The sequence below is a fragment of the Typopeltis vanoorti genome, chromosome 3 (genome assembly GCF_054136105.1).
Source record: "Typopeltis vanoorti isolate ZY-2024b chromosome 3, IOZ_Tvanoo_1.0, whole genome shotgun sequence".
Taxonomy (NCBI): Eukaryota; Metazoa; Arthropoda; class Arachnida; order Uropygi; family Thelyphonidae; genus Typopeltis; species Typopeltis vanoorti.
The window spans coordinates 136,497,532-136,524,101 of NC_143551.1; the positions used below are offsets into that span (position 1 = coordinate 136,497,532).

At 34.9% G+C, this 26,570-nt stretch overlaps 1 protein-coding gene across 2 annotated transcripts in view; it reads right to left on the minus strand.

The window, feature by feature from the left end:
• LOC150108589 (E3 ubiquitin-protein ligase rfwd3.S-like) overlaps window positions 1–26,570 on the minus strand; it is a 279,570-nt gene that overhangs the window by 139,266 nt on the left and 113,734 nt on the right. For both annotated transcript variants that reach the window (XM_090416037.1, XM_090416036.1), the window contains exon 9: window positions 4,909–5,066. In XM_090416037.1, the coding sequence (XP_090272163.1) occupies window positions 4,909–5,066 (158 nt within the window). The remainder of the gene's footprint in view (window positions 1–4,908; window positions 5,067–26,570) is intronic.

Genomic DNA, 26,570 nt, shown 5'->3' on the forward strand with positions numbered 1-26,570 from the left:
AAAAATAGCAGAATTCGAATCCAACCTTGTTCCTTTAAAAATTAGGTGGCAAGAAAATCTTACTAAATTCGTAGAAAAAAGAGATTACTTTGCACATCATAGAACAAGTGAACTTATTAAAAATTGGCAACCAACAAACAGAATAAAGAAAAAATCAACAATGCATGAAATCATGGAAAATAAAATTCCCTTGAACTGTCCAAATAAAATAGCCAACTACCCAGTATTTCCTCCAAATTAAGACAGAAAAAAATATAGTTATTAATTTAGAAATAGGGAAACATGAGAAAAAAAGACTAGAAAAACCCTGAAATCTTGAGATCATTAGCTCTTTCGAAAATAATGGAATATGGACCTGACTCAATAAAGCTCTACACAGATGGCTCCGAAAATCCAAATGGCAATTCTGGGAGTGGCATACTCATCTATGGCTATCAAAATATAGAACTAAAAACAACTATCAATACTGGATGCAACACATACCATGCAGAATTAATAGCCATTAACATAGCACTGCAACATTTGGATAAACAAAACCCAAGGGAATTTATATTTTTCACAGATTCCTTAGCAGTCCTTCAAGCTATTAAGAACTGTTACACTAGCCATCAAGAAATACTTAGAGACATAGCAAAAAACACAAACAAACTATATAAGGATTCCGAAATAATTTTCCAATGGATCCCATCCCATGTGGGATTAAAGGGAAATGAAACTGCAGATGAAGTAGCAAAAATGGCTGCAACATCAAGTGATATCACAGATTTCGATCTTTTTAAAACCACTCAAAAAGAAAACACAAAAAAGAACGATTCTCCAGGACATGACTCATCACTGATATTCAACAGAAAAACCAGGAGCTATCATCAACTCCAAGTTTAATTGCTGTGCCACTACCATGATCTTTTACCTCAAGACTGGCCACAAGAATAATCAAGTTTAGCAATGGCATAAAAGTCTTCCCCATTAGCAAAATCTGTAACATCGAGGAAGCATCGGCAATGCATTTACTAAATTAAGATCTACATCACATCAATAAAGATCTACACACATGGCTCCAAAAATCCAAATGGCATACTCATCTATGGTACTCAAAATATAGAACTAAAAACAACTATCAGTATTGGATGCAACTCATACTATTCATACTAAATTGTATGAATATTTCCAAATGTGAACTATATAACAACCCAGAAAAGGTGCCGTATAAAATACATGAATTTGACCTCTATGATCTGGTGTAATAATACTATGGGATAATAAAAAAATAAATAAATAAAATAAATAAATTAAAGATGCCGAGAAATTATATTCTTGGTTTCATCCTTTATCCAAGTGTAAGCAAACAAAGTTTGAGTGTGAAGTAACTTCATGACAGGGCAACTTGTATATAGAGGCTAATGACTTCACAACATTGCCTTAGTATCTTATAATGCAATGCACATATCCTTACAGAAACGTATAATGCATAGCATTATCCATGTACATTATACAGAAATTATACATGTATAGCATTATACAAAAATGTATAATGCATAGCATTATACATGTCTGTAAGGACGTGTGCAAAGCACACATCCTAATGAACATGAGATACTAAGGCAAGTGATATGAAGTCATTAGCCTCTATATACGAGTTGTCCAGTCATGAAATTACTTCACGTGTAAACTTTGTTTGTTTACACTTGGTAAAAGGATGAAACCTAGGATATAATTTCTTGACATCTTTAATTTATAGGAGGATTTAAATAAATTGGAAATGTAGGCAAATGGTTGTCAATTCAATATTGTAAAATGTAAGGTAAACACTTCAGGATGAAAGATTAATTACACACTTCGTATAACACTGATGGTTCTAGTTTACAGGAAATTGATGAGACTAACAATCTTGGGTGATGGTGGATAGAGATTTGAAATTTAGAGAACATATTACAAGAGTTGGCAAAATAGCTCAGAGGATTACTTGGATACTGAAGAGCACACTGACAAGTAAAGAGAGGGAGGTTATTATCTCTCTCTTTATAAGGCTATGACCAAATGTTGACTATTGTGGACAGATTTGGTCACCTGTGTTTCTTGGAGATCTGGAGAGGATTCAGATACAGGTGGCCAAGCTGGTGATAAGTCTGTGGAATGATCCCTATGAGTACGAAGGACGAAAGCTTCCCAAATTTCATGCCACCAAATTTATTCAGGTTAGGGTAGAAGCATACTCGAGGAAAAGTCTTTTGTATTTACATTTGCTGCAATGGGGTAAAGTGGCTTTATTCCAGCATATTCTTTAGGCCTACTCTCAGCTGACATGTCTCATCTTCATTACTTAGTGTAGTGGCTGTGTGCATGTATCTTATTATATTTTGTTCCCCGATGATGGCAATTTGACTTTGCTGAATTGGTTAATTTATTTTAGTTCATATTAGTCTACATTGTAATTTCCTTAAAAAATACTACCAGACTTAATAATGTCTTAAAAACCAAATATAAAATCTGACAATATTAGACAACAAATCACTATTTTTCCGTGCATAAGACGATACTTTTTTCTAAAATTTTTAGACCAAAAATTAGGGTCGTCTTATACACAGGAGGGTACCAGTTGACAGGCCCACAGTTGCTGTGCCAAAACTGCTGGTACCTTGTCTCCATGAACAGGCTTCTGCCAATCCCTAGCCTTTGTTAACTATGTCGATTGACATCATTAACAGCTGATTCTGAATAAACCAATCAGAACTCTGAAAGCATTCATACATCTGCAACTCGTTGGCAGGGTAAGTTGATGCATTAACAATATTTTGAGCACCAGCCCATAAAAATGTCCAAAAATAAAAAACAATTGTCATATTCTTACATCTGCAACTCGTTGGCAGGGTAAGTTGATGCATTAACAATATTATGAGCACCAGCCCATAAAAGTATCCAAAAACAAAAAACAATTGTCAAGTTAAAAGTCATCAATTAAGCAAAGAACATAGAAATAAAGCTTCAGAGAGACAGTTTGGACCTCTTTCCACTGAGTGATCAAGATGCCAAAAGAGAAGATGGCCTTAAGAGCAAAGCCAGCAAAATGGCCAAACTTAGAGCCGAGGCTTAAGACTTGGATTATGGAGCAGCACCAGAGTGGGATATGTGAGTCAACCAAGCTTATTCATTATGAGGCAAAAAAGTTTGCAAGAGAAATGAACATTGTTAATTTCACAGGAAAGGCAAAATGGTGCTTCAACTTTATAAGGAGAGAAAGGTTGGCCATGAGAACATGAACCAAGTTAGCCCAGAAAATGCCACCAGCTTATGAGGATAAAATTCAACAGCTTTACTCCTATGTCATAAAACTTCAGAAAAAAATATGCTTTTGACCCAAGTCAGTTTGTAAACATGGATGAGGTGCCTTCCAACAGAACTGCTGGAAGGGATCAAAACAGATGGCAGTCAAAACAAGTTGTCATGAAAAGACACTATACTGCTGTCCTTTTATGCTGCGCAGATGGTAGCAAACTGCCTCCTATGCTCATTTTTAAAAGGAAAATGTATCCTAAAGAGAGCATACCACCTGGAGTTCTTGTCTAAGTTCATGAGAATGGCTGGATGAATGTAGAGATCATGGCTATTTCTGGATCAAAGAGATCAAAGCTGGTCTCTTTGATCCAGAAGACCGGGATCAAAGAGACCAGCTCCATTCATGTTTATCAGTTCTGAGCACATTTAACAGAAAAGACAAAAAGGGTTGCAGCTGATTTGTGAACACAGCAGTTATTCCTGGTGTGAATAACTGGATATCAACAAGCCCTTCAAAGCTCTGATGAAAGAAGAATGGAATAAATGGATGCAAAAAGCAGGTAATAACTTAACATTGACAGGAAGAGTGAAAAAACCAACCATTACAGGTGGGTTTTTTCTCTTCATGAAAAAACTTGGATTTTTTCATGAGTTTAGGCCCCATTTGCAACCACTGCAAATGGAGCCTAAACTCATGGAATGGAGTCAAGCAAGAGGTGGTTGTAAAGTCCTTCAAGAAATGTGGAATCAGCAATGCTATGGATGAAACTGAAGATGATCTCATATATATAGATAGTGACTCAGAAGACAGCAGTGATGCAGTAAAGATTGAAGAACATGATATGTCTGGAACCGAGAGTGATGCATAATTTCTTAGTATGTATCTTAAAATTATTACCTAATTACTAAATATACTTTGAATATTTAAAAATATATCAAATGTGTTCTGTTTTATGTTTAAAATATTGATTTCTTAATTTTGGGTTCGAAAAAGTAGGGGGTGTCTTATACATGGAAAAATATGGTAATTTGAAATTTAGTTATGTAGTATTATCAACAGTATACTGTACATCCAATGAGAATACATATGAGAAAATAATGTATATTTCATTCTCACTTTAGCAAGCATTGCTATAACAAGCTCAGTCACTAAAACAAACTGCTGAAATGTTCCAACTCCAGAGATACAATTGCTAAAAGAAATTCGCTAGAGAAAACTGCAGTTGTCTCACTAGAGTAAACACTGCTATAACAAACTATCTCTGACCAATGTTCCATAGGCACAATGCTATGCCAAACAAAATTCACCAGAGCAAACTATCCACTATAACAAATTACTCTTGTGGTTTCTACAAATTTTCCATAGTTAAAGTTAACTGTATAACAGCATGAAATCTGTATACAGAACAGAATAAAAACAGGAATTTCTCTTTATACATGAGATTTCCTAATGTTTATTTTGGGAAAAAGGCTTACTTTCATATATTAGAAAGATTTGCATCTATACACCCTAACACACCTCTTACTGATTCCAACACTCACAGGTAACTGAATAATGTTAAATATTTTCTGGTGTTATGCCAATTAGACATACAAGTATTTGAAATATTTTATGACCATGCTAGTAATACTTACGTCTGGACTACACTATTACTGATCATGCTAGTTAACTTCAATGTTCGGTCAAGTGATGCTGATAACACCAAAGCATCATGATTGTGAAAAGCTATATCTCTAATCCCTTTCTGATGTATCCATACAAATTCAGCAGGCTTAAAATCCAGACTGGAAATCTGAGTTTTATATATAAAAAGAATTTTGCATCAATTACTATTAAAAATAATATTTGATTTCAATTATGCAATATGAAAAATAAGCAAATAAATTTAGATAAAATACAGAACTCATTTAAAATTATAAAAATTTCTAACTAGATTATATTACTAAATATTACCAAAACTATTAAATGATGGATCCTGGAAGTACAAATATATAAATGGAAAACTAAACATAACGTAATCAATCACAAAAATCAGTGCAGAGACTTGAGTGTAAGGTACTGAATACTGCTATTATATAAAAATAGTTGTGCTACTGCACAGCATCAGAATGCTTTGAGATAAGGACTGGTGCAAGGCAGTGTTGTGTAATGTTTGAACTCCTTTTTAATGTAGCCACTAACTGGATTATGATAATGGTAAAAGCACAAGAGTGATGTTGGCATTATTCATGACAAGTCATGTTCATTTTTTACTGTTCTTAAGTTTTTTTTTTTTTTTTTTTTTTAAATATTCACCACTGTATATGTTTTTCGTAAATTAATTAATTTGTTTTGTTTCAGTTTTGAAAAATTTTGTTCGATGGTGCATATGTGAAATATATGTATTGTGAACATGGATGGTTCACGTGAAGGAGACAGTTGTGCTAGAATATGTCATAAATGTGTAATAACTAGTCAGACTGAGAAGGAGCGTGAAATGCTTAATGTGAGAAGAAATTAAAATGAGGGAGCAAACAAGATGAAGTGATGCAAACTAAGCAGAATGTGAGCAAGAATGGAGATGTTACTAAATCACTTAAGGAATTGACAGCATAGATACGAATATAAATTAAATTACACTTTAATAAATATTTCTGATATTTCAGCAACGTCACGTTGCCATCTTCAAAAGGAACTTACAAAAAAAGGCACATGACGTAGGCACTACAACACAATAACTGAGAATGAAGTGATGAAGCTATTGCTCTCCTAAAAGTCCTGATGGTGCCCTCTAGTAATGCATAACAATATAAGCCTGTCTACGAGAATTAACATCATCCACAGAGATATGATCGCATGGAAGGCCCGCCAATACGGTAAAATGAAGTTGTCTAGACAATTAAATTGTCTAACTTTCCTAAAATGCTGCCAGGATAATCAGGTAATCCCAAATTGTGTAAAATTCAAGCACCATTTTGTTTCAAAAAAAAAGCTCTCTGTATATATAACCACGCCAGCTACGCGTTGCTTCGGGAACAAATCACCACCATGCGGTTTCTCTCAGCGGACATTAGCGAAGCTATTCGTGCCTTTGAAGAAGAGCTTTCATGCACTTTAAATCACGAGCTTTGGTCAATTTGACATGACGTCTCATGTACTGCTGCAGACAAAATATGAGGCTGACAGATGAAAATATTCAAAAAATTAAAAAAACTCTACCATCAATCCAAAACTTCCTACCAACACCGTAATCAACCTTTCTTCAGTCACCCTGAAGCACTCAACACGCTTTCACGTGGCCACAACTTCGCCATTGCTCCCAGAAAAATACCTAGTGAGTATATTGTGATCCAGATTGAACGCGGAATCTGCCACCTTCCAAATCAAATCGCCAACAGTGTAAGACTGGATGTAGCTTGTGTCCTCTCCAAAGCAAGACCACCAAAAACCAACATATCCAACAAGGAATATAAAGCTCTGCAGGAAATGAGGAATAATAAAGAAATAGTTATCACCAAAGCAGATAAGGGCAATGCAACTGTAGTACTTAACCAAAAGGACTGCACAGGTAAGCTTAATGCTTTTCTATTAGATCGAGAAACTTACCTCCCTATCGAATACAATCCCACCAACTCACAAATCAGAAAACTTCACAGGCTCCTTAAGAAAGTCACTTCTTGGCCTGTAGAAGTTACCAACAGATTAAAGCCGTTTAACTCTATACCTCCCCCTCCCCATATTTATGGACACCCAAAAATACATAAAGAAAATGTGCCATTACATCCCATAGTGGATGGCATTGATTCCCCCACATACAAATTAGCTAAACATTTGGCCAAAGCACTCACATATTATACTAGCAACACACCATCACACATGAAAAACTCAGCCCACTTCAAAGCCAGCATAGGAAACTTTACACTCCAACATACTGACATAATGGTCAGCTTCGACGTCTCCTCCTTATTCACAAATGTCCCACTCAAGGAAACTTTAGAGCAAATCCAAGCTAAATTTTCTCCTGATATCTCAAGCCCTATTTCAGTTCACAATGAAATCAGCCTATTTTGTTTGGCAGGGAAAATTCTACAAGCAAATAGAGGGGACAGCCATGGGTTCGCCACTCTCCCCACCCATGTCCAATTTCTTTATGGAGACCTTTGAAGAAAAAGCCTTAGCCTCTGCCCCACAAAAACCAACCATATGGGTTCGCTACGTTGATGATGTGTTCGCTATTTGGCCACATGGCTCTGATATACTCCTCTCCTTCTTAACACACTTAAACAACCAACACCCCAGAATCAAGTTCACCCTGGAAAAAAGAGGAAAACAACAGCCTCCCTTTCTTAGACACACACTAGTCACCTGCCAGCCTGATGGAACCTTGGTTCTCAGTTTATAGAAAACCCACCCATACAGGCAGGTACATTCACCAACAATTTCCCCCCCACAACAATATGGAGTGGTGAAATCACCATACAACAGGGCTAAACTAATCTGTTCTAATGAGATGGTCCTAAACATTGAACTAAATCATGTCCTCAACACTTTCTCAGTCAATGGCTACCTCCAAAAAAAATCAAAGACCAACCGCTCTAAAGACCAACCACTTCCCATAGACCTACCTGGCATATACCAGGTCCCTTGCAGCTGTAAACTGTCTTACTTTGGCCAAACAGGCAGGACAGCGAATATCAGAATTTCTGAACACAAGGACTACATCCGTTTTCACAAGTACAGCCATTCTGGTCTTGCAGACCATGCTCTGGATACATGCTACAGAATATGGTGGAAGAAAGCTACAGTAATACACCATAGCAAATACAAATTCGAAAGACTATTTATGGAATCAGCCTCAGCCCTAGGAAACTCTCCAAACCCCAACAAATTTGGTTGTATGAAACTGTCCCAAATTTGGAAGGCTTACATCAGCAGACCTTCAGCTCAACAGCCAAGAACGCCTACTTAGCCTGCTAGAGGGCACCATCAGGACTTTTAGGAGAACAATAGCTTCATCGCTTCATTCTCAGTTATTACTGTGTTGTAGTGCCTACGTGCACGTGCCTTTTTTGTAAGTTCCTTTTGAAGATGGCAACGTGACGTTGCCGAAATATCAGAAATATTTATTAAAGTGTAATTTAATTTATATTCGTATCTACATTGTCAATTCCTTAAGTGATTTAGTAATGCATAACGTATAAGCCTGTCTACAAGAATGGAGATGTTAGAATGCTAGATGGCAATAACAGTGTGAAGGAAGTGAGAGAGCATGAGAATGAAGACATGAAAGAAATGGGGGGGGGATATTTCAATACAATATTGGAAACTGAGGCTTCGATGAGTGCTGTTTAAAGCTACTGAGTTGGAGAAACGAAAAGCACTTGGCAAACAGCATGAATGGAGACAAAACATGAAGCAAAGAAACAAGAAAAGTAGAAACAAAAAGATATAGTGATATGGCAATTTCATGATCAGAAGCACAATGGAGAAGCAATAATTACACATAACATCTATTATGTGTAATTATTATAAGGATGCAAGACATATATTTATTATAGGGTCCCCCTTATAATAAATCAAAGTCCCCTTATATTTTATATAAGGGAAACTTCTATTTATTACAAGATATATTATTATAAGGGTGCAAGACTTATATCAATCAATTACACATAACAGATGTTATGTGTAATTAATTTATATAAATCTTGCACCCCTGATGAAGTAAATCCGATGACACGAAACTTGTCAAGTTATATTGTATAGTTTAATAGATCCATGTATGTTTAGAAATATGCAGTCTCACATTGGAATAAACGAAGATTAGCAAAACTACAGAAATATTTGTAGTCATCTAGAATGACAGCTTGTTAGCAATAAACCCAGGAGTAGGACTAGTTTTGTTAAGAAAGAAAAGTGAAAAGTATAGAAATAGGGAAATTTGGTTCAAGATTCAAACTGTAAGCTGACTGTAAGGCTGATTAATTAATCAGCCTTACAGTCATCTGTTCATTTGAGAGGTTCTTAGCATTGATAGATGGAGTGAAACCAAAAATTATGAGCAATAGTGAGACCTGTCTGACAGAGGAGGATATTGCTGCAGGAATAGAATTTGATGGTTCAGTTTATTCTAGGAGGAACAGGCAAGATAAGTGTGGGAGGGGAGGGGGGAAGGATTACTGAGCACAGAAAAATTAAGACAGAGGATAAGAGAACAAAATACACAACTAGGTGCCACTATAGCCTAAGATTATCTAAAGAGAACTGGACTGTGAACTGTACAGAAAAAATGTTATGGATACAAGGAGGAAGTCATTGTAATTTCAGCTATGGGAATACAGAAAGGGGGGGGGGAATCACAGAAGATGACAGAAACACTCAAGCTACAAGAACACGATCTAGTAACAGCATTTGATGCCACAATTAATATGCTTAATTATGCTTAGATGATAGTACGCTTTTTATTTTAATTCACCAAGAATGTTACTGAAGTAATTACTTTCAAGAAACAATTATTTTACAAATTAATTGCCTATGTCGGAGTTTAAAAAAAGTTTGCTGTTGGGTTTAAATTAAGTTTTGTTTATTCATAATCCTAGTTAGAAATCACTTCACAGAATGCTTACGGTTTCTGAACTTTTACATTTTTCTTTACAGAAAACAAAACAAAAATTTTCTCCCACATCATGACATTTTTGATAACTTCGGGATAGTCATATCCTTAACTTATTATATTATATCATATCATAGGATATTATAAGTTAATCCTTAAGTTATAATAACTTAAGATTTAAACTAATATAAGTGATTCTGTTGTTAATTAGTTATAATGAATTCTTCCACTTACGTCTCAATTTTTAGATCAAATGAAATTCGATTCCAGCCAGGGCATTTTGGTCAGTTAAACAAGGCTTTCACTATTTTCATCAGGAAACCAGTCCAAACAGAGAAAAGTTAGCTACCACAAAAACATCAGAATTAAAGATAGGCATCAACATAAGGAGTATCAAGGAAAGGAAATTGAACTGGCAAAACTAGAGAAGTAGTACCAGGTGACCATAATTGGTGTTACTGAGACAAAGAATACTCAAACAGGTGACTTACTAAATAATAAATGTGGGATGTTGTAATGATAGCATTCGACACCAAACATAAAAACAGATTCCTTGATTGGCAGGCAATTTTCAAGTGGTCATGTGATAAATTTCAAAATGGAGAATTTGATTATGAAAAAAAGGAAGAATTTTACAAATCACTAAAGAAAGCAACTGACAAAAAAAATGGAAAAGCTGTTTCTTACTAGAAATCTAAAGAGTAGGGTATAGAATAAATTCTAGTCATACAGAAATGCTTGGGGAAAATTTGGAGTAAATGGTAAGTGCCTGTTAGAAATTTCCTGTTCAGGAAATGGACTGGTCATCACTAAAACCAATTTTCACCATAAAGATGTGCATAAATTCACATGGAGAAAAGACATAAGTAAAAAGAAAAGTCTCACAGACTTTGTTGAGAGCAAATCTGCACCCTGGTTCAGGATACAAGTGTATATGAAGATTTGAAAGTTGAAGTGATTATCACTTAGTTTTAAGCAGGATAAAAATAAAGACAATATAGGAAAAAAAAATATGTAAGAAAGTTTTTAAAAGAATGAAAGCCAACTGGCTTTTAGAAGTGAGTTGAAAACTTGGATATGCAAATATTACTTTTAAAAAAAATGAAAGAATTTGAAAACAAGAAACAAACCCTGGAGTCTCTCAGTGACAATTCTGGGAAAAAAAAAAAAAATAATAATAATAATTCGGAGAGAGAGAAAGATGTGGGGAAGTTGTTTGCAAGGATAGAAAAATCAGAATTTCATAGTGTACACAAGAAGTTAAAAAAAAAAGCCATTGTGAAAAAGAGGAGAGCATGAAAACCTAAGAAGGCATACCAGAAGTTCCAAAATGTTCTTGCCAGCCTGGTTGGCCGAGTGGTCATACCAGCTCACCAACCAAGGTTGTGGGTTTAAATCTCACCATGAACATGGATGTTTGTGATTGTGCTTAGGTGGAAGATGGATTTCATCGAGACCATTAACCCGCTCACAGGAGGTCTGAAGTGGCTTGGAAAAGTGCCATGTTTGATCTCTAGTGCAGAGTTCATCGACTGTGTAAAAATAAATAAAAATTATAACAAAATATATAAATTGATAAGAATGAAAAAAAAAAAAAAAAAACCCTTATCCCACCCACAGTACAAATGTAATATAAGTTTACTAATAACCTTTTGTGGGTGAGAACCACATTAAAAAAAAAGTGTAAGTCAGTAGATTCAGAGAATCTACTGACTTACAGAAAAATATAAGAGAGCAAAGTTATGTGCAGAAGTAGCTAAACAAGCAGTTTAAACAAGACAGTGTTCAAACCATAATAAATTTAGTTTAATCCTTTATCCAAGTGTGAGCAAACAAAGCTTGCTCCTGAAAGTATCTTCAGGACTGGGGTAAGGTGGTACAACACTGGACAACTCGTTGCAAAGGTGGAGCAAGCTACCAACACTCCTATCTCAGTATCTCCTATAATGCAAAACACATCTCCTTGCGGATATGTCTAATGTTATGCATTAAGGGAAGGGCCACTACCCAGACTAGTTTCGACCTGTGGGAGCTAGGCCCAAGTGGAGATACCAGGCAGAAGCATTAGCAGGTCATCTCTACCTATAGCAGTTGCCAAATGGTGTGCCACCCCTTTTTTTTTTTTAATAAATTACTCTGAATTTAGAGAAAGATGTTGAAAGTTTATTTTTCACTTGGTTAGAGTTCCCTTAATGCATAACATTAGACATCCGTAAGAAGATGTGTTTTGCATTATAGGAGATACTGAGATAGGAGTGTTGGTAGCTTGCTCCACCTTTGCAAGGAGTTGCCGTGGTGTTGTACCACCTTAGCCCAGTCCTGAAGATACTTTCAGGAGCAAACTTTGTTTGCTCACACTTGGATAAAGGATTAAACTAAATTTATTATACTCTAACCAAGTGAAAAATAAACTTTCAACAAGTGTTCAAACCAGTTAACTTGGTGATCTGAGAGTTCTGAGAAAAATTAACAAATGAACAGATAGCATTAGTAGAAGCATCATTAAAAAATGAAGATATCAAGAAGAGAACTTAACTTAGTATTGGGGATGTGTGAGTAGAGCTAATCTAATCTAATCTGGTATGATCACTCTTTAGGCACATACAGAATGGAAGATGAACTTGTTTAGCTTTTCATCTCCCAACAGAATGGAAGACAGAAGGTCAATCCAATGTTTGATGCCATGATGACAGCAAAAATACCCAGAGGAAGACTAAGATCTAGGTGGATTAATGCAGTCAAAAGTGTCCTAAACGGCAGAAGTATAACATATGACAACATTGGAGTGCTGACAAATGATAAACTAATTTGGAAGAAAATTGATGATATGAGATTAGTAATATATATATATAAACGAAACTATGTAGCACTGTCATAGCATCCTGCACATCCTCTGAGGTTACCAATCAGGAAATTGATATGTTATCAGCTATAGTTCCGTTGGAGCAGATAACATAAGTTACTATAAACACTTTCAGTGCAGTTCCACTCCATTTCCCAGGATTGCTCTTAATAAACTGAAATACAGTCATGAAACAAATTATGCTCATCTATGTTGTGTTAATATGCAACTAATGAAATATCAATATTAATGATGTCATAATTATTTTCGACATTCCATCCATCCAAGACAGGTTGTCCCCTAATTAAGTTTTAGGCAATTAATACAGCCAGCTTGCCATTCCTCTGCTGTATCCCCCTAAAGGCAAGTATTTATGGCTGTAGATCAGTATATTCACAGGAATGGCTTGCCTATTATGAGGAATGCAAAACTCAAGTTTACAGGAGAAAAAACCCTCCACTGGTGTAGGAGACACCAGCTAACTCACCATTTGATTGAAAACACCTGATAGAAGTTCCTCATGTCATAGACAGGATTCATTCAAATCTAGTCTTTCCAATCAAAGGGCTCACTACATCAACTGAGCTATGGAGGACTTTCACTGTTCAGTTGGCAAAATTAGATATCATATCCTATGAAGAACAATATACTGCATATTTGAAAAGAAATGCATTTATTGCTAGTTTTTATTTTATGTGGCTTCTTCGAAGTAGCTGCACTTTTACTAGTGTTTTAAGCTAAAATGTATATGGCAAATGCGAGACATTGTATGTGGTTCTTGCTCTTGGGAATGATTAAGCAGAAGTAATTTTGATCAAAATACTATAACAGCTTCCAAAAGAAATAATGGAACTATTTATGTTTAAAATGTCTGCTAATCAATCAATCAAAAAACTAAACAAGAAATTTCTCATGCTGAGTTAATGTGTCTTCTGAGATTCATTCTTTTTTCTTGATAGTTGTGAGTAATCTCAAAATTAGCTTGTTCCAGATAACAGATTTGCTAGAATTTCTAAGACAAAGTTTATATTTCAGAAATGGCAAGTAGTAACAGTAACATTCATGACCTTTATTTTATTTTATTTTTTTAAGGGACAAAACTCAGTAACACTCCAATCTAAATTTCTAAGGCATAAATATAAAGTTCTATTGTACTACTAGTTTTACTGTTCACTAATTCATTAAAGAACTGATCCCAGGTCCAAAAAAGAAAAGAAAGTAATAATCAAATTTCAAAGAAATAGTCTAATTTTAGAAGGATCCACTTCAGCAGATAACTTAATAATTTTCTCAAAATGATAAAAAAAAGTAATAGATTTTGGATTCTAATGTGTAAAATACCTGTGAAAAATTTCAAACCAGTAGAAAACTGAACAGGCAGTGGAGCAGAGTTGGAGGAGATGGAACATAATTGGAATTCTTCAGAAGAGCATAAACTCTGAATCAATCTGCAGATGACATATTTCACACAATTTCACCATATATGTATTTATAGCAGTTAAGCATTAGATAACATAGAGAAATGAGCATATGACAAAAAAATTAAAAACAACTGTTGAAATTTTAAGGTAAAGGGAAAACAAAGACTGAGGCTATTCTGAAGCATACTGAATATAAATTTGTGATATTTTAAAAAACAATATCTCTCAAAGAGAAAGCAAGTAATTCAATTTAGTATTACTTATTACAACACATGTCTAAAACTTTATGCATGATAAAGTCATATATTGGAATTTTGCAAGGGAAAAAATAAGTTCAAATCATATTTATTTCAATAAAAGTTATTTGAAAACATGTTATTCATAAATATTTAACAATGATTTTCAACCACAAGTATCAGAAAATAGGGAAAAAATAATTTTTGAAATTCAATAAAATGGAAGAACACAAATAAAATATTTTGTACTGTTGCACTGATTTGAAAAATAAAAGATGGCAAATATTATATTAGTAAACAACTTTATTACTAGAACTGATCTAATGTCATATTTCAAAACAGATTATTTAAATATAGGCAGTTCCAGACTCATGCTGATCTGGAGTTATGATGTCAGGAAAGCTTCAGTAAAATTTTACACTAATCAGGGATGAGGTTAGGTTACAGATGGTATCCCAGAGATGGAAAGAGAGCTATAGGAAAACCAAAGAGACAGTAGGAGGATGAGATTAAAGAGTTGGCTGTAACTTAGTGGTATAGAAAGGCTCAAGATAAGACAGAAATTGTACTGTGATTTACATGGTTAGAATAAAGGATGTAAAAGACCAAGTGATGTGACCAGTGCACTAATTTGGGAATGCAACAAGACTGATCTGAAGATGAAATTAAATATCAATAAGAATTGTGCTTTGATAAACAAATTGCAAGCCTGTAATATGACTTTAAGCTGGCCAATCAACTATGAATGCAACTGTTAAGGATCAGCTCACATTAAAAACATTTCAAATGAACTGAATCATTTAAATCCGTTACTATAAATGTTTTACAATGTTTTAAATTTATAATTTTCTTAACTTTCTCCCCCTTTTTTAGCATTTAGTGTTACATTATAAACATTTCAAGCACATATAATAAACTTCTATTGGATATCATATGCTTTGTAGATTGAGCAGACTTATTAAGTTTTGACTTGTAGATGGTCCTCTGCCTGTACATGTAAAAGTTGGGGACTGCTGTACATGTAAAATTCATTTTATTTCTTGTGAACAAACTAAATAAATAAAACAGAAATCAAAATATTAAAATACTGAAACACCCTTTTTCCAATACATTTAAAGTAAAGCAGTATACTTTAAAATACATTGGAGTCAAAGGTCACTCTGTCACAATCTTTTAATGGATCTAAAGGTGGTTCAGGATCTGCTGCAGTTGGCAGGGAGGTTCACAAACAGTTTTACAGATTATAAGCAAAGCATATAAAAATAAGTACTTAGTAAACAAAAGACTCTTCACTTTAATAAATTATTTATTAGTAATTATTTCTATGGTTTAAGCAAGTGAAAAACTAATATTACATAAAAGTGCCAAATAAATTTCATGAATATGAATAGACATCATTACAGTTTAGATTTAGAATAATTTATTATGACTTTAGTAGTCTTCTTAAAAAAGTCTACTGGCTCTAAACTTTGATTTATGAATGAAAGGAATCTTTTTTCCAGTCTCACTAAAGAATGCTCAGTCAGTCTGGACTTCTGTCATAATGACTAGCATGCTGGTTGTATCTATTTAACCCATTTTATTTTTATTAATAGTCTAATGATTGCAAATATTAATATAAAATGGCATAACTAGATAGAAAATAAGATTTTTTATTTAACTGATTATTACTTTGCAAAATTAATTCTATTAATGTTTTTTGATAAGATTTATTCTGCTTTTATATATATTTATCATTGTCGACAACTTTTATGTTCCTGAAGAAGTAAGGCATAGAGCAAAAGAAACCAGCAGAATAAAAAAAATATTCTCTATCTGATTATATTGTTTTATAATAATATTATATAATTGAATATAACACAGATTTTATTACAGACAATATTATCTACTTAAGCATAATACAGATTTAGAGTGAAATGGATATGTAATTTTCTTAAGCAAGAGATTCTTAAGAAAAAGGTGATGTGGAAGGAATACCATGTGCATAAGGATGATGTCATTATGAAAATTATAATGAGCAGGCCAGAACAGTTACAACTATTGTACAAAGAGTTAAGTGTAACCATGATAAAAAAAAAAAAAAAAAAACTGTCTCTGCAAGCTACAGTTTTTTTTTTCAAGTAAAGGAAAGAATGCGTATAAAAGAATAACTCTACTGAATGAAGGCCTACGATAAAGAGCCAAGAGGCTATTTTTCATTATTTATTGAATAATTTATTCAAGTGTTGACTTATACTTGGACTCGCCGATAGTTCTTAGGCATGAAACTCTTCGATTAGATTTCGATCTCCGAGTTTCGTATCCGCTTTAAAATAATGAGGGATTTATTATCCCATTAACTTAATGAATGCCTATTTTGTATCCAAATAGTGCATGACATTGAGCTCACTGATACTTCTTCACTAGATGAAGAAACTCAGGTACTAGAGCTGTTGCATGAAATGAATAAGAATTCAGCAATAGGGGATGATGGGATATCAGTATGGATGCTGTAAGAGCATTCAGCTGAAATGGCTACTCCATTGACCAGGCTACATAATTTGAGCATCCAAATATGAAAGATTCCACATGAATGCAAAAGAATGTATTAATTCCACTGCCCAAAGTTGGTGCAAAGATTGATATGACTACTATCAGCATATTGGTATCTCTGCAGTGATGGTTAAGATTTTGGAAAAGTTAGTAAGAGCACGCATATAAAAATGGGTTGATAGAGAATTTATACTTTGCGATGAACAGCATGAGATTAATAAGGGAAGATTATGTTTGAGTAACATGGTCACATTTTATAATAATGTCATGGCTGAATTAGACGAGGAATGGATACACCATAATACTTTTGATTTTAAGGTTTTTGCCTGATATACCATGGAAGGCTGTTACATAAGATGAAGGATATGAAACTGGATTATAAATTATTAGCCTGAATGATGGCTAAGTCACAGATATCAAGAAGTGGTATATGGGAAATGCATTTGCAAGATTTGACTAGTGGTGTACCACAGTGTTCAGTGCACCGTTATTCAATTCATTAAGAATTGTGCATTGAATAACTTTTAATTCAATCTTTATATTAATGATTAGTGAGGATTTGACAGTTGACAGTTTGGTGATGCAAAGATAGGCAAGGTAATCAAGGATATGCAGTACTTGCAGAATGATTTCAATATGCTGGAATTGTGGGCATGAGAAAATTGCTGTCAGTTCAATGTTAGCAAACATAAATTTATGCACTTTTGTGTAATGAGATATTCAATGTCATGCAGGTGCACTACTGATTTTCCAGCAATGGCTGATTTGACAAAATTATGAGTGCACTGTGATAACCCATCTAGTTCACCGAGCTGTCACAAATAGCACATTGTGTTTGTGCTCTTAATTATTTACATCTGCACTTGATTATACTAATGCATTTCATTTAATCACTTAATTAGCATTTAATATTTTATTTCTAGCAGTGCATGGAGCTTGGTGGCAGAGGACTGTGACCATTGGAAGTTCCTCTTGCAGCTGATGCTCCCCCCCCCCACAACCCAATTAGGAAAGGTGGACCTTGACGATGGATGAATGGCAGTGCATAGTGTTTTAGCAATATGGAAGAGGTATAATCAGGGATCAGAGGTGTGATGGTGAATTATTATGGGACCTCCATTGATCTGGCAAAATGGCTAATCCAGCAAGTCTATGGAACCAAGGGTTCCAGAAAACCAATGGTATACCTTTATTATATTGGTGGGATTATGTCAGAGGAAACCGATCAGGTTAAGGATCTTGGAATTTTAATAGATGGGTAGTCATCCAAATACAACTTAGAGGATAACTGCAATGGAGAAATGAAACTTGACTTGTAAGAATAGGGAAGTCATTTTTCCTTTAGAATGCCTTAATATGATCTCACTTGGACTATTGTGCACAGCGAACACTTTCTCAAGACTTTTAATTTAAAATCAATAAACTTATATAAGTCTTTCCATCCATCAAATTCAGTCCATAGGCCTACACAATGCATGTCATTCCTTCTGCAGAACAATGGCACCAAATTCAAAATCTTTGGTCTCTCTCTCTCTCTCTCTCTTGCTCTTCTTATTTGCTTCTTCCAGTAACTCACATCTTTTCTCACACCATACTTTTCATCTTTCAAGTCATTAGCACCTGCCAAAACAATGAACTCTTTCACTTTCTATGCCTTCGTATCCTGATAGCATCACTTCACTAATATCATGGTTTTTACTCACCCAACATAATCAGGGTTCCAGAAAACTCGCACCCTGATCTGGCACTCATCAAAACACTTCAAATACGTGGAGGAAGTGATTTTCAGAATGCTGCTAATGAAAACTGTGATCTGAATCCAATTAGGGTAGAAAGCATTGTTTCAATATTAGTAACAATTGTCCACGTAACAGTGTATCTGAAGCTATCTGGAGTGAGATGGAGTCTAATAAGATCAAATACATGATGGGTTGATGTTACAAACCTAGAGGATTAGTTGCTGGTGATGATGAAAAATCAACCTGATGGGTGCTAAGCAAGTAATCTTTATGGGTGACTATCCAAAAAAGTGATTGGGTAGCAGTGAAATTTCATGATAAGAATGAAACTAAATTTACTTAGCTGTTGTGAGACAACATTCTAAAGCAGCACATGACAGTAGGAACTCAATGTCAAAGAGTGCCAGACTTGATAGTATCTGGAAGAGGAGGAGAGAGGTGTTCAATTAAAGACACAACTGTTCTGTCTCCAGTTTATGATCATACATTACTGACCTGTGAAGTGGCTAAATATATGGATACTGCTGGATGGTAAGGATATCAGCAGTACACAAGAAGACATAAAAATATATATATACAATATTAGAATATCTTCCTAGAGTTCAAATAATAAACAGGATAGGAGTGAAATCTTGTTAAAACAAAAACAAATGATGTGGAAGGAATACTACTTGTATTAAGATGCCATCAGTTATTATTATAAAAAAAAACAACAAAGTTTCATTGTAAAAAGAAACTGCCTCTACAAGCTGAAGACAACCCAGAAGAATTCTACTGTTTATGATGCAAGTAAAAGAAATAATGAAAGAATAACTACTGAATGCAGAAGTGGATGACAGATGCAGGAAAGATTGATCAACTAATGAGTATCCATTTGGCTAAGACCCATCAACTTGGTATATGCAACACTGAGTTCAATGCTACCTCTTCAAAAGATGAAGAAACTCATGTATATATGAGACAGTATTAAAGCTGTTGCATAAACTGAATAAGAATTCAGCAATAGGGTCTGATGGAAAACCAGAAATGGATGTTAAAGTGTGTTCACAAATGAACAGGCTGTATCTTTGACCTGGTTGCATAATTTGAGTCTCAGCAAAGGGAAAATTCCACAGGAGTTGAGAGAATATATGACAATTCTATTATACAAGAGTAGTAGAACTATAGATCTGTCAATATATCTCTGAAATGGTGACAGTGGTGGTGAAAATTTTGGAAAAATTAGTAGCGCACATACAGAAATGGATTGAGAGGGGGGAGGGTGAGAAAGTCTATACTCTGCAATGAACAGCATGGGTTTACTACTAAGTGAAGGTCATGGTGTAGGTAAGTTGTTTGCATTTCTATTAGCCTGGATAAGAGGATAACTACATATCAAGAGTTGTGTGTATGGAAAGGGTAGGTGGATACAAGATTTGCAGACCAAGTCCTTAATCTATTATTATTCAGCTTTCATTAACAACACTGGAAAGGATTTGAGAGGAACTGCATATAACCATCTGCTGATGATGCAAAAATAGAGAGTATAATCAAGAATGTGACTGACATGCAGCATTTGCATGGTTTAACAGGGTTGGAATTGTGGGCATGTGAAAATGGTTCTTGGTTCCACACCATTAAAGTTATGCACTTTGGTGTGATGAGATATCAAATGGAGTATTATTGGTGGGATTCATGCCAGGGATCTTGGAGTGCAACGCTGAGCTCAATGCTACCTCTTCAAAAGATGAAGAAACTCATGTATATATGAGACAGTATTAAAGTTGTTGCATAAACTGAATAAGAATTCAGCAATAGGGTCTGATGGAAAATAGACAGTTGAAGTTCAGAGTCATATAGCAGAGATTGAAAATACAATTCAGAGGATAACTGTAATGCTGAAACAAACATTGAAACACATGAGAATAAGGAAGTCATTTTGATTTTTTACAAGGTTTTGACAGAACATCTTTTGGATGGGTGTGAATAGATCTGGTGTTTGAGATAATGAAGATTTGGTGGAGAGGATGCAGATTGAGAATTATGGACTGCAGAAACTAGCAAACAGGAGAAAGAGGGGGGGTGACATGATAGAGGCCCTCAAATTTCTGAAAGTATTAGAGGATCGTAGAGGATAAGAGGGGAATCAATGGATGCTGAGAATGAATGCGGATTTTGCTCTCAGAGCAGTACAATGTTAATGAATTCAAGAAAAGGTATGATAGCAGGTAATATATGATCTACCTTGATGGAGATCTCTGGTAATAATAGCAACATTTGCTTATCAGTCTCTCATTCCACAACTCTTTTACCTTTTGTAATAAATACATTTCACACAAGTGTGCATGCGCGCACACACACACACTGTACTGAAGAACAAAATCTTGCATATTAAACTACCCTAATAAAGATGTCCGGGTCATGCCAACAATATCTAGTACAATATAAAATATGTAGCTTTTCTTAAAAGCTATACAGTCTAGAAGAGAAAACTACAACAAATTAATCTAACATCATTAATTGAATTGAAAAAATTTGCTTATCTTTGTGCTCTTGTGTGTCCACCATTCATACATCAACCTCTAAGCCACTAGAGTAGAATAATGATTCCACTCTGGCTGGATAAACAAAGAAAGACATTTGTAATGGAAGAATTGTTAAAAGTAAATGCCTTTTACGATAATACCAATATTACAGAGATTCAACATTACAACTTTAGTATATTACAGAAGGCAATTCACTATAAACATCCATATTACTGGTTCAATGGAGAAGGGAAAAAACACTTTACTACATAAAATTAAGTTTATTTTTAACTGAACTTCCAACTTGTAGACGTCTTTAGGGAAGAAGTAATGTCTGAAAAGGCAGGACAACAAGGAGCAGCAAGATTAAAAAAAAAAAAAAAACTGTGGAGTCTAGATTCCAAAGGATCAATGGATGCAATGCATTAGTTCTGTTGTTATTCTACAAAATCAGTGTCAGTTGATTCAAAGGAACAACATAATTCCAGTCCAATGCTGCACATCCAGACAATGTCCTAGGTTCCAAAGTTTGAGTTTTCATCCCACTACTTCATAGACGGCATGTGTTATGTGGATATTTTTACTAATGACATCTACATGAACAAACAAATGATGTGAAATAAAAAAGTAAGATGTATTAATAAATTTAGTTCCTTAATGAAGTGTGTGTTTATCATTACACCAACAATAAGAGCCTTGGATATTTTTGTAGTAATGGTGTTGCTATTAATGAGCTGATTGAATAAAGCTGAAAGCATCTTTGATGGTAAAAATATTACCAAACATTACCATTAAATCTTGAAATCTGTCTTGGATTTTATTCTTAAATATGAGTGCTATATATATGATGAAGTTTTTCCTATATGGGATTTTAATATTATAATTGATCAAAACATGAGTTCAAAAATAAAGAGTTTAAGAGGTAGGATAATATTAACAAACATTTGTTTGCAAATTGTGTGGCAAAGTGAGTGTACATACCATGAATATATGCATGCATACATAGTCATATGACTTCATGGTGGAAAATGAAACATACTTTTATGTGATATTTTAAGCTTTAATTTCTCTACTTTGGCTAAGTCAATATAAATAATTTTTTTTTTTATTCCTTTCGTTTAGTAAGCAATGCATACTTCACAGATGTACTTTTTTATATGTATATGAAGTGCTTTTTTTGGGGGGGGGGGGGGGGTGACACATAATGGTATGGCACATACGGCAACTTTTATTAACAGTGATATGTAGCATATGAATGCAGTGCATTTAGATTGTAATAGTCAATTTTTTGAAATATTTACTTAGTATGCAAATAAGGCTAATTCTTTAATGAAATCTGAATTTTTCACTACATCTTTGTTAAGATATTTACTATATAAAACTTTTTTGTTTTATATCCACAATTTTTTTCTGCTAGCACCTACTGTTTTACAAAAAGACGTGCTGCATGTAACACGTAGTGTTAGAGACCACGAGATGGCAACAATTGTCTGTCATACTCACCTCCCCAGATTTCAGGGCAACTATGTCCTGGTGAAATGGCTGTGAGAAGGGAAATAGTGGACTTTGAAAGAGGCATTGTGATAGGATGTCATGTTGCAGGCCTATCTGTTCAGCAAATTGTTTGTTGAACAGATAGGCCTGCAACATGGGTGTGTGTCTGTGTGTGTGTATGGCAGATGTCTAATGGAACTGACTATTGTCCCTTTCTGCAAGACAATGCACCATGTCATAAGGCTGTTACTGTATGGTTTGTGGACATGAATGTCACCACACTGGACTGGTTTCTGTCACAGAGCTCTGATCTCAACCCGACTGAGCATCTGTGGGAAGAACTAGAGCATTTGGCATGGTCAAGGGACGTCTGCCCCACATCGGTCCAGGACCTCATTACATGCCTACAGAAAGAATGGTCCAAAATTCCAATTGATAGTTATTGTACACTTGTGTAAATTATCCCCATAGGATTGCTGCAGTCATCACAGGGAATGGAGGTCCTCCTACATCTTATTAAGGTAGGCACCATGAATGTTTATTCCTCACACTATGGTGTCTGTTAATGGATTCCAAGCAGCGTACAAACCATGAAGGTTTGTAGGACTATAGAATTGCACAGGATACATGGAAACACTTCATATTCTCATGGTTTAGACACTGCTTATTTCACAAATAATTTCACAAAATTGGAAACCCTGATCTAGAGACCAAATATGGAAGTTTTACAAGCCATGCCAGACCTCCAAAAGATGAACTTCACTTTGTTCACACAAAGTGAAGTTCATCTCACTTTGTGTGAACAAAATGAGATGAACTCCCACTACTTAAAGATGATCACAAACATCCATGCCAAAATGTATTTCTTACAATCCTCATAACAGACAGTCACAATCTCCTGTTTTGGTCAAAGAAATTACACCACAAGTGCAAAAGCGATAAACTAGAGAATAAAAAGATATATTTCGGTAATTACATCACATTTTTTTATTATTCAGTTATATAAAACACTGAAATAATAGTTCCCGACAAGTTTCGTAAATCGTAGGATTTACATCTTCAGGGGGTAAATAGTATAACTTAAAGTTTAAACAAGAGAATTAATAAATACAAATCATAACCTCTGGCTATTCATAAAACTCAAATAACAGAATGCAGATATATAACGTTATTGACGTTGAACAATACTGGATGATGTCACATGTTCTTGTTCTCGTTCATACAGTCCGAGCTCAGATTGAAGTAAATTTTTTTATTAGAGCTGACCACACTTGAGGGAGAATTAAACCTTGATTTTTATTGCATTGGGTTGGGTTTTTTTAATATATTAGCAGCTTCTTTAAATTTTCTTATATAACTGTTGTTTTCTATGTACGACATTGTCGTTTTTTTGCCAGAGTACATCGTGTCCAGTAGAAGTGGTATGGAAAGCAAGACCCATTTTTGTTCTCTTTTGTATTGTACATCTTTTTGGTGTTCAGCCATGCATATTTCTCCAGATCTTCCTGTCTGTCCTATGTAGCAAATCCCGCAAGAGTGATGGATTTTGTAGACTCCTGGTTTTTTTAAGAGGATGATGAGGTGGTTTTGGTGGATGTAGGAATCTTGAGATTTTTTCCATAGGAAGGAAGTTTCGTAAGTCGTTTGACTTACATCTTCAGGAGTCAAAGGTAACTAAAAGTTTAAACACAAGAAATGAGGAATTACTCAAAATAGTTCATTCTATGCAGTTGTGGCCGTCTAACTGTTCATTAAATTAAATATCTGAATGCAGATTCAGTGCAATGGTAAGTTTGAACAATGTTGGATGCTGTCACATTCACATTGTCCGAGGTCTGACTTGGGTATATTTTTTTTATCAATGCTGACCAAACTTGGTGTAGAATTAGGCCCTGGTTTTTGTTGCATTGCGTTGGAATTCTAAGCATGTTTGCAGCTTCTTTAAATTTCCTTATGTAACAATTTTTTTCAATGTAAAACATGTTTGTTTTTTGCCAGAGTACATTATGGCTGGTGGAAGTTGTATGGTATGCTAGGCCTGATTTGTGTTATCTTATTTTTTGTACGCCTTTTTGGTGTTTGTTCATACGAATTTCCCCTGATCTTCCTGATTTACCTCCTAAAGCCTCCATAAAATGGAGGCTTTAGGAGGTAAACAAAACAGATGAAATAGTTGAAGTGATCACTTTGCAAGGGTATATCATCCAGGAAGAGATATTACAGTAACAAGAGAAGCAAAGGCTGATGGAGAAATAGATAAATGAACTGGAGGTGCAAAGGATATTACAGAACTTTGATGTAAATGCAGCTATGGGATTAGATGGTATATCTGCTTGAGTATTACAAGAAGGTGCTAGGAAATTGCCAGTGTCTTTGACCAAATTGTTAAAGTCGCAGCTCTGGTAGGTCTCAAAGGGAAGAGGGTGGGGAATAGTTTGATTGAATAAAGGAGGCTTCAAGACTGAGGTAGAAAATTAGCAAACTGATTATTATCTCAGGTATGGTGACCAAAGTATTTGAGAAGTTGGTTAAGGGAAAAATCCATGGGATACTAGAGGGAAACATTTTTTTTTTTTTTTTTTTTTTTTGTGAAGGGCAGGTTATGCCTCAGTAACTTACCTTTTATAATATAGTGACAGCTGAGTTGGATAAAAGCAATGGGTATATGGTGATACTGCTGGACTTTGCAAAAGTTTTGACAAGATACTGCATGGAATTCTGATAAATAAATTGCAGCAAATGGGGGATAGATATGAAGTTGGTAATGTGGATAAGAGGGTGGGATTGATGGAGAGATAACAGACAGCAGTTTATTCAGGAGTAGAGTCCAGTAGAAGGCCTGTGATTAGTGGTATGTTGCAGCACTCTGTACTTCAGACACAATACTATTTCATTTGTACATTAACAATATAGGAAATGATCTTATCTTCCTTTTCTCTCTTTTTACCTTGTGGTGTTGAGGGTTTATTAATCATTGGACCTCAAACCATTCACAGGATAAGGTGGTCAGCCCTATTCCCCGGTATATCCTATGTCCGTGGTGTAGAGTTCTCAACGCTGGTTTGCCTGCTTCGTGGGATGAAAAACCCCAGGATAAACTGGGGAAAAAATCCTACTGTCCACGCCCAAGACTGGCTAACTTGGCTATGGCTGAGGAAGATCCTTCAGCTCCTCACATTACTGACTAAGCTAACATAGGAAATGATCTGAGGGAAAATATTTATTTGTTTGTTGATGATGCAAAATTGAGCAGAGTAATAGTCAATGAAGCTGTTAAAATTTTCAGGATGATTTTAAATATACTGGCAGTATGGGAAAAGGAGAATGGGTGCAATTTAATGTAACAAAGTATAAGGTTATGCATTTTGGAGTGAAAAGATTACCAGCTACATACTATATTAATGGAAATGCACTCTAGAAAATCGATGAAGCCAGGGATTTGGGGGTGTTAGCTGATAGGTAGTTAAAGTTTAGAGGGCATATTGCAAAAGTGGCTAAAACAGTTCATTGGATTAGCTGGTTATTGAACACCTGACAAACAGAATAAGCAGGTTGTTATGCCTCTTTATAAGGCATTGATAAGATCCCATTTTGAGGATAGATATAGAGGAAATTATTCAGAACAGATCTGGTGTTGGGAAAACCAGAAGTCATCCTTGGAAAATGAGCAAGGAGTAAGTTGCCAGTCAGTTGGGGCTGCAATGATGCGAATGTGTCCAAAAATGGCAGATATTTAACAAATATTGGATAGTGCTAGGCATAATGTTTAGGTCCTCCCTCAATGAGTTTACAGACTCCATGGAGTTACCTGTGTAATAATAATAATAATAATAAGTCAAGATTAGAAGGTGTAACATAGCTTCATAAATAAAAATTTGATGTGCTAATTAGCAGTTTAGCTAAAATATTTAGATCTTCATGAAAGAGAAGACAACCAAA